Genomic DNA, 10153 nt, shown 5'->3' on the forward strand with positions numbered 1-10153 from the left:
GTGGAAATCGGTTCATGCGTTCTGGAGTTATAGCGTCAGGAAGGAAAACCCGACTTATTTTTATATATTAGATTATATATTGTGCAAGTAAAGAGTTATGACCCCTTTCGTCCAAAGAATAGGTCAAAGTCACTCTTTTTTTATCAGTATCTCTAGTAGCTCCACATGAGCTAGAAACAGGCGGAAGAATAGATTCGAGTCAGTCTCTCCCGGCCGGCGGCCCGCGTCCCACGATCGGGCATAACACACAATATTTACTACATATTGGTCAGTGCGCTCGTAAACCCGCCCACCGGCCATTAGTGTAGTTGTAACGCGAGATAAAGCCTCGCCTATCGATTGAATCCGATATTTTACAACCCCGTCACCGAAATCTCTATGGGCTCTGAATAGATAACCGTAAAAAAGTAGGTGAATCGTGGAAACAGGGTTTTGTCGAGTTCGTCTGTTTTATTTGGATTGGGACATTTTTCGTCCGATAAATAATATATTTTATGTATGTCTTGTGTACACCGAGTACCGGGAAATCACATCGTACCAAAAACGGTGAAGGGAAAATCTTATTTTAGTTACGACTTAAATAGAAAATGACTGCTTCGAAAATATATGTAGAAGGTACTGTCAATGTAGAATCGTGAAGTTATGTTAATGTTCATGTAAGTTAACTACAATGTCAATGAAAAAAGGTGAATATTTGGATTTCCAAAAAAATTATAAGAAAATCGGAAATATTTATGCTTTACTATAAAAATAATATCAGCATCAGATCGGGCCTCTTATGCTACCTACAATTATTATAAGTCTTGATTTATTTTCTAGTGACTTTTGTACATGTAGAGTCGTAGTAAATATCTTTAGCTAAATCCTTTAAATCCAGTTCCTACGTAGAACAAATAGTTGTGGTAGTAAAAAAGTTGACTTTCCAGGTTACTTAAATTAGGTACACATTTAAAAAAATACCTATGTTTAATTGATTCTTGTAAAATCACAGTAAATTTCTAGATACCACGCGTCGCACTACTTCAATACCAAGACATGATATCTAGCTATACAAGTTGTTTATACATATTATAAATCACAATAATTATCGCTTAAGAAGAATAAAATGTACATGATATAAGAGTTGTGTCAGATAATCTGCAGTGAAATGTTTGTTATCATTTTTGCACACTCGTATATAATTACAGCCAATTTATCCACATACCCCAAACTCCACCAACGAATGAAAAATAAATTACTCGACGCTACGGAACCCAAGCGAAGGTTAACTGGATTCGTTTGAAATTGTAAATTACAATTATTACTGTACATACCCAATTCAGCTCACAAATTGACTTTCGAAGGAAAAGGTTCTTATTGCACACGAGCCCGTACTCCATTTGCGATGTTGCTTACCCATCAACCCACTTCCCGCCGATCTCGCTTAAAAACGTATTACATCGTTTCTGTATTTTAATTGAGTATTACATTTTGATGCAGACGAGGACGATGAGCCGCGCTGCGTGACTCTGACGCCGCGCCACAAGGCAGCCATTCGCTTTATAAGAAAGGTACGTGAGCTTCCCCTATCCAGCTAAAGCTTTCAATTACTCTAGACTAACAAGTCTCCTCGAACACATCCGACACGATATCGTTACCGGACGTTGCGGCAGCACACAAAATACTACGTTTTCTTTTCTGCATTCGAAAGCATTATCACACAGCCTTTTAAAGGGTATAATTTTATACTATGGTGTTATTGGTGCTAGTTTCAACAATAATATTATAATTTGCTACGAGAGTTTATTTTCACGCTGCTCCGATGAAATTGTAATACATTTTTAAATTCTTTAATGAAAACAAAACCTCCTCTCTCGGCTAATACATAACTGAGGAGGTGGGCTACGGAGCAAAGTGAGGTAGTCTTTGGGGCGCACTGAATCATTTATTAACTGTATTTACAATATTCAAACTTACCACTCGCTCCGTGTTTACTTATACATATTTTTTACGCCGCTGGCACTCCTACCTCGATAGTTGATACGTGATACGCTACAATATTTCCACCTCACTAGGTAACCTCGGAAGTGTTTCTATTAACGTAGCGCCAGATGTTTTATAATTAGTTCAAAAGTAATACGAACTTATCTAGTAAAGAGGTTAGCGGCGTTTATAGCGCTCTCGTGGTTCGGTGATATTATATTGCAATGCACAATTTATCGTGTAGCACGATCATTCAAATAACGAGAAAGTAACACTTTACGACAATCGCAAAAATAATAAATCCTCCCGAAAGATTATTTTACATGTGTCTTGTAAACTTGTAACAGATGAAGTATTTTGTGGCCCGACGTAAATTTAAAGAAGCACTTAAACCGTACGACGTTAAGGATGTAATAGAACAGTACTCGGCGGGCCACGTCGACCTGCTGGCGAGAGTGAAAAACGTCCAGACTAGGTACTGATACCACGGCACGAGGCACGCTAGACCTACATGAGCTATTTCATCAGATTCTAACGTCTTCAAATCTTGAATCTAGTAAATGTCGACGTCTACTCAGATCTTGCATTTAGTTACGTTGTCTTTTGAATATGGAATCTGATAAAATAGTTCGTTACTATCTAGTGTCCTTAATGTATTGGCCGGTGTTCCCCCTTAAACTCCGCCGCATAAACCCACTGTACCTGTATTACTCTCTGTACGATATATTGTTAACCCTACTCGTTAGACGACACCTCATAATCCTCGTAGACAAGTTTGGCTTTCTATACATCACACATTTTATGTTCTCTATAATATTATAGCTAATGTGCATAGAGTGTGTTGCTATAACGAATACCATAAAGTTTTCTAAGTTTACTTTCGGTGTTTGCCTGAACATTTTTCCTACTTTCTCAAACGTAGCACCCGAACTAATGTATAATAAAAACTGTACTTATTCGAAATCTGCTTTGAGATGTAATTAAAAATGTTCAGTGCAATACACAACTAACGTTGTTGGCTAAGCGGATGATGCAGGTGTTACGAACTCTAGGTAGAGCATTGTGTTACACGTTTAACGATTTCTCTACAACACAAAACGAACCTCCTTTCCATGCGCATGACTAATCTGTTTCACCAGAACCTGACACGCGTCACTGAAATTAGACTGCCTAGCTGTAATGCTAAACTTAGACTTCTTGGAACTACTGCGATTACTCCTTTACATTCTGACCACTCTGAACTATAAGTAGGCACAAACGATCACATGAATTTTATTCGACTAAAATGAAGTTAAACTATTTCTAACATAACACGATACTTTTTTCATACTAGACCGAAATACCTACGAAAGTATCACGATTTCCGTAGCTCTCATTCGAGTCTCGCGTTCTTTGAATAATAGAATTAGAAAACTTTTATTTTTATCTAGCTCAAGTATTTTGTCGCTCGCAAGAGATTTAGAGAAGCATTGAAACCTTACGACGTGAAAGACGTGATAGAGCAGTACTCTTCGGGCCACGCCGACCTCCTAAACCGAACCAAGAGCCTGCAGTACAGGTGAGAGTTAGACCACGTGGCTCGGGTGCGGCGCCAGCCCTCACGACAGCTGATACTCGGCCGCAGACCGCTGTGATTAATTAATGTTCCCCGACTTGTCCGTGTTTAATAGACTTCATGAATTGAAACTGCAGTAATTGTCTGCTGTAACTGTTAAAAAAACTGTATTGCTGAAATTAGATCCCGATTGAAACAGTTTGTCCCTACTTATTGAATTTTATTAATTGGTTTTATCGTTCAGTTATTTTATTTTAAATTGTGTGTTAATATTTTTAGTATATTCGTAGATTTGTTATTAAATTACTGAGCACTTGAGGATTTTCTATCAAAGTATTTATAATTACTTCCTAATTCCTATTTTATATTACTTGTTTAATCTTTATAATCTATTAGAGCTGTGCCATCTTTGCATGAGTTTGGTGGTAAACGTGAAAACATCGACGCGCGACGCTCGCACTTTTAGCCTTTGAGGCTTAATTAATTTGTATGAATAAATTTAAAGAGTCATTAAAATTTATTTAGTTAATTTGTGTTCCCTCGAGTGTTAATCTATAAATAGAGCAATCGACACAATTACAAGGGGAGTTGATAGCCAATACTATTACGTAGACCATTACAGCTCTTTGTGTTTTCGTTGTTTGAATGTCGGTTCGGTTTGATATTTAAGAGAACATTCGGATTCAGGGTTAATAACAAACAACAAGAAGTTATTATTAACGTCGATGTTTTCGCGTTCGCCGAGTAGATAGAAACTGAGTTTAACTTTAGAAAAAGTGTGTTTCTCGTAACGTGTCTTTAAAATATTTTCGTCATTAAAAAGTCCTGTGCCTTACACAACAATAACTATTTACTTCGGTACTAATCCTGTTTCTCTTATGTATTTTCAGGTTAGATCAAATTCTTGGTAAACAAGGCTCAAAAGCTAAAGACGTGTATGCGTCAAAAATTAGCCTAGCATCAAGAGTAGTGAAAATTGAACGACAAGTAAGTAATAATAACTACAATTCACAAAGTTATTATAACCAATGTGACAATAGGCTTTATTCACAAACAGTTACAAGTTTTATTCACAAATTGCTGTTTAATTCTCTCATAAATTAGGTGTCTAGAACAGGCCTAACTTCGGGTAATTAATTTTGTTCAAACTCTACCCCGTTACAACTTACAATTATTGTATGTTAAGTGTTAACCTCGACAAATGTTTTATTGGTACTGGGGAGTGTTAACAAAATCGAATTTTGAAGGTGAAAGTTTCGTCCTAAATCACAAAATCGAGGCCTACAGGTGTACGGAATAAAAAATCATATCGATATTTTCAGGTAGATGACATAGAAAGTAAGCTAGACCATCTGTTAGAGATGTACGAGGAGGACAGAAGGCCTCCGAGGAGGATCTGCGGCGGGATGTCGGGGGGCACGGGGGGCGCGGAGGGCGGCGCCCCCGGGGGATACATAAGGCCGGCCCTGACGGAGAAGCAGTGCTCGGAGCCCAACTCCCCCGTGTCCAGGTCGTTCGAGCAGCCCGTGCCGGCCTCCGCGCCGCCGGTCCCGCACAAGAGGCCCATGAACCGGGGCTACTCCGATCTAGGGACTAGATTTATGAAAAAGAAAGTTATTGTAAAGTATGTATTATCAGTGGTTGTCATTTGTCAATTTTAAAATGTACTTTACTTTACTGTAACTTTATGTATACTGATTAACTGATGCGATTCAATAATAATATACGAATTAGCTTTGAAAGGTCGCTTCGAACATATTAAAGACCGCGTAGACTAGAAAGATGCATATGAATTCAAAGGTTGTTGCAATAAATCAAGTAGTTTTTGGAAAAACTTTCGAATGTGTCGAAAAACTATGTTGTTGAAAGTTGGTAACAAGAACAATTCATTTATATAATAGGCTATCTGCTCTATAATGCTTCATTAATTCTTATATCTAATATCGTCGCTCCAATTTTCAGGACGTCTTCGAGTAGAAATGGTGGATCACCTCGGGAAGACGAAGTAGTCATAGTAGTTCCCACCGACAGGGAGGATACGCCACCGAGACTTGTCACAGATAGTTCAGGTAATTCTATGATATTACTTATTTCTTTCGAACAGTTTACATAACTTCAATATAATACTATAACAGGCTCTATAATTTCACATACTATCCTATCAGCTGATAAAAATAGGTTTCAAAAACTAACATTACATTCAATATTTGTTATATTCTTTTAAATGTATATTACAACAAAATATTGTAACACTTCGGGATCGTTGTAAGGTAGTACTGTGTTTAACCTATTAACCATCGTTGCCATAGGTATAAATATGCGAATATTACAAAATTGCAGCATCTTATGAAGATTATTCGTCGTCGACCTCTCTCTGACCGACGTCGTCGGACAGCCCCATTCTAACCGCCCACCGCCGCCTTCGTGAGTCCTTCACTTTGGTCTTTCGATGTGTGGAATGTGTATCGTATTGCGTATTAGTTTTCCTTTGTACCTCTCGCTGATCCTACCTTACTCATGAATGTACCGACGGTGTTGTATCTAGAGACTGCGCTCGTCAAGGACGGCGCGGCGTCTCGACACGTTTCCCTTCTACTTTTAATTTTCGATTTCGCCGGTCGATGCCTCCCATAGAACTTTGATCAGTCGATTTATTTATCTGGTTTTTAGATTTTATTGTTTACTTTTGTACTGTGTCAGAATGTTTATCATGTTATTACGTTTTGGAGCATGTTTGTAAATTTTGTGCTTAGACTAAAATATTTTGGTATAAACGATCATTAAAATAACAAATATTGATTAATTTCTTTATGTTATTACTTACATATTTTGTGAGTATAATTTTTCATTACATCAAGACCCAAAAATAATCATATTAATCAACTAACTACATCAATATAAACAAAAAAAAACACCATAAAATTTCAAAATGTAATGAAGAAATAAGAAGATGTATTATAAAATAGTTTATAGTTATATTGTAAAGTAAAACGAATATTGCTAAGAGCAAAACTTACAACAAAATGAACACGGAAAATGTTATTTAATTGCGGTGCTGTTTTTCACTTTTACAAAGTTTCGAGTAAGTAACGAGTCTTTCCAGCTAAACTTTTATTTGTGGGTTCACAAGAAGAAAAGCCAAGACCTTTACAAAACGGATATTTTCTGACCTAACATAATATTAAGGAGTTAGTCGATATTAAAATTATTATTACTTACATTGAACAGTTAAAGGTAATATGAACCTATTCAATAAAATGCTTAAATAGAAAATATCTATCTATCTCTATCAAATAACATTTTTACTAGAGACTCCGGTCATAGAGGGCTATTATACGGTTTACTCAAAACTTTCCATATCTATCTTTTATTCCATAATTTAAGCTCTAATTTAGCGTAAAGAAATTGGTTGAAACATGCAATATTTTATATTGCATGTTTTATCCAATTTATTTTATTATTATTAATTACAGAGTTGCCATCAATTATATTGTTTAATTATATAATATAATATATCGAGGTCACTTTCAGCATTTTTGGATCGGACCCCTATCTAAATCGAATGACTTTTGGATAACCAACCGAACCTAACTATACAGTATACATATTTTGTGTATCCATCACGCGATATTCACGAGCCATACAATTGCAGAAGTGTGCGCCAGCTGCTCGGTGGAGGTGGAGACGGAGGCGGGAGGCACGCGCTCGGCCAGCTCGGGCTCGCCCTCCTGGTGCGAGGGGGACGCGGGGGACGCGGGTGACGCGGGGGACGGGGGGGACGCGGGGGACGAGCGGGGGTACGGGTCGGGGGACTCGCTGGCGGAGGACACGGCGCTGCTGGGGGCGCAGCCGCCGCCGCCGCGCCTGCTGCGCCCGCAGCGCCGGGACGTCGCCGTCGACCTGCATCTACTGAGACCCGACGTCTAATACTCGCTACAAAAGGAACGATACGACGGTGTACAGTTCGGTCGTTATATTGTAAAAAACGCTTGGGCGTGTGTAAGCCGGTATAGTATGAAATATTGACGACCACTAACAGGATGAATTTAGAGAATGGTAGGCGAGACCTGAAAGTAAAGGCTATTGTACTTACTAACCTTTTTTTTAACATTGTCGAATTATTTAATTTTAGGAGCCGATTCTCTGTTAAAATCTGAAAAACTAATTAAGTAAGTAAATAAAACACCAAGCTCCCAACTATTAAAAGCAATTTTTATAGTTTCGGATTTCGCCTACCAATTACCATCTCTGTTTCGAAATTCGCTCTGAAGGCCGTGTAAGTGTAAAAGTTTACAGTGACCGAACTGTATAGGATATATCGTTGCCGTCTGTAGAGAGGCTATAAGCTGTCCGTTCCGCACTACTGTCCGATTAGCGTCCTATGCACATTCGAGGTATTCATAAGTTTAGCCATTACAATATTGTACGCTTCAATTATTTTACGTTCTAAAGTTGTAATTTGCTATCATTAGTTGAACACCAATATTATTTTCCTGATCTATGATGACAGTTGAGATCTAAGAATAATATTGTTATGGACTTAATAGCAAAAGAACCAATCTCACCTATGTAACTAATTCTTTCTGTAGCCACTGGCTAATTTGAAGAAGAAGAAATTTTCAAGCTGGCTAGCAGCCAAAATTTGCTTGATTTCCAAATATCGTTATTTAATAATAATATAAGCGAAAAACATTGTTAATTTGCATAGCTATCATTAAATAAATACTTTGTACAGCTTAATGTAATAATTTAATAATACTTAGGTATTTCTTTAAAAAAATTATGCCATACATTAATTATATAAATAGAAATAATAGCCTAACGTACGAAGACTTGTTGTATGCTAGGTAGGTAAAATTATTAGTTTTATTTATTGATTTGTAATGTTTGTACAAACCTACGCTTACTTAACAATAATATTAGGTTTTAATCCCTCATCATCTCCTCTTAAATTGTTGTTGAAATTATTTTATGTAAAGCTTGCACTTTTGGTCGCTTATTACGTTTTTACGGTTTAAGAGAAAGTCGTCAATACTCAACCTACATTTTCGGACTGCGGATAGTCAGTACTGAACAGTAAGTGTATACAGTTGCAAATATAACAAGAGACGAATGAGGACCGAGCGCTAACTACGTCTGGCTAGATCGTTTACTGCAAACCTGCTTCCAGTAGCGTAGATAAGGTAATATTAGAGGTATCGGCTAGATAGGTTCGATAAAATATAGCTCGAATGGTTTAAGTGAGATAGCGTGTGAGATTTTAATATCTTTTGGAATACGAGTAAGAAGCTGCATAATTTTTCAGGCCTTATAGGTTCTGAATTCGTCTCTTGTGGGAAGTGACCGCGGCGCGAGATACTTTATCTAGTTAACATCATAGAATATTATAGTATAATGTAAGAGAGCACAATTAATACGAATAGTTTTACTGTAATATCTTTTATATGAGTAATGTGAATATATGATTCTAGTGATTAAGTAAAATAATATAGTTAATAATACGATCGAGTGCGGCTAAAATCCTTTAAAGTTTTGCTTTATTATTGGATAATAAATAGATGTAATGCTAGTATTCGACAGTCTTAGTCATCCAAATCGTAATACCGACATGTAATATAAACAAAAATTTTATTTAGTAGTTAGTATGTTATGCAACAGAACGAGTACTCTTTTTACAATTTCTTAAAACAATGGGAAATGTTAGCTGTTAAATGCAGTAGGATGACAAAAAATCATAAATTACTGGTATAGAAGTAAAATTATATTTAATTTGGTGCTACCATATTAAAACGTATATATTACGTTATTCAAAGATTGTATAATAATTAACATCTTTTAAAAATGTATATTGTTTATTAAATAAATAGACTTAACATAAATTTAATTTCATAAAAGTAACATTATGTCAAATGTTCCTTTCAACAAAGGAACCGTGGCAAGCTGCCGCCCGCCCGCCCAACGAACACTCGTCGTAGCCACAGTTACGGCCTACGAAATGGCACTCTATCGAATGTTAAGTTCACGTGAATTTTTGAAACAAAGTGGACATAATATTACAAACGTTATTTCGCGAAAACATAGTTGCAAATGGGAAAATAATTGATAACTTAGATTTTATAGATAGAAAGCTATTTTATTTTACTATTGAAATAGGTATAAGTACCAAAGTTACATATAGAATTTATGTTATTACTATGAAATAGCGACTGTTTTAAGACACACAATAACTATTTTACACGTCTACAATAGAAGTTAAATTGTAACTATATACTCTACAATTTTATAAAAGCGAATATTTTACTAGCGTAGAACGCCTTTCCTAATATTTTATGCGGTTCTATAGATGAGACCTTTCGTTTTGCACGTTCCCTCGCATACTTTATAGAAAATCTGAACCAATGAAATCGATAAAACCTTTTTAAAAAGAGCAGGGTAAAATTATGCCTGACATTCAAAATAATAATAAAATAGTATGTATGTTATCGGATTAAGTAGATAATTATATTATATACATAGCAGCGGGTTACGACCCGACACGCGACGCCCGGACCTACCGGTTCACGTTTCTAATAGCTTATACCTGGTTCAAAATTTACCAGTCACAGTGGGACCTAGTTCTGCCTATCTATCTATCTA

At 36.5% G+C, this 10153-nt stretch overlaps 1 protein-coding gene across 7 annotated transcripts in view; it reads left to right on the plus strand.

Annotated features, from left to right (window-relative positions):
• Nucleotides 1–7657, plus strand: part of LOC121730516 (potassium voltage-gated channel subfamily KQT member 4) — a 54971-nt gene extending 47314 nt beyond the window's left edge. For 3 of the 7 annotated variants that reach the window (XM_042119589.1, XM_042119591.1, XM_042119592.1), the window contains 6 exons: nucleotides 1480–1550; nucleotides 3393–3520; nucleotides 4408–4504; nucleotides 4840–5141; nucleotides 5480–5586; nucleotides 7170–7657. In XM_042119589.1, the coding sequence (XP_041975523.1) occupies nucleotides 1480–1550; nucleotides 3393–3520; nucleotides 4408–4504; nucleotides 4840–5141; nucleotides 5480–5586; nucleotides 7170–7444 (980 nt within the window). In that variant the 3' untranslated portion in view covers nucleotides 7445–7657. Of the gene's footprint in view, nucleotides 1–1479; nucleotides 1551–2309; nucleotides 2438–3392; nucleotides 3521–4407; nucleotides 4505–4839; nucleotides 5142–5479; nucleotides 5587–5857; nucleotides 5942–7169 lie in introns of all 7 variants that reach the window. The other 4 variants (XM_042119590.1, XM_042119594.1, XM_042119596.1 and 1 more) reach the window with 3 other exon arrangements.
• Nucleotides 7658–10153: the final 2496 nt, after the last annotated feature.

Source organism: Aricia agestis, chromosome 9, assembly GCF_905147365.1.
Source record: "Aricia agestis chromosome 9, ilAriAges1.1, whole genome shotgun sequence".
Taxonomy (NCBI): Eukaryota; Metazoa; Arthropoda; class Insecta; order Lepidoptera; family Lycaenidae; genus Aricia; species Aricia agestis.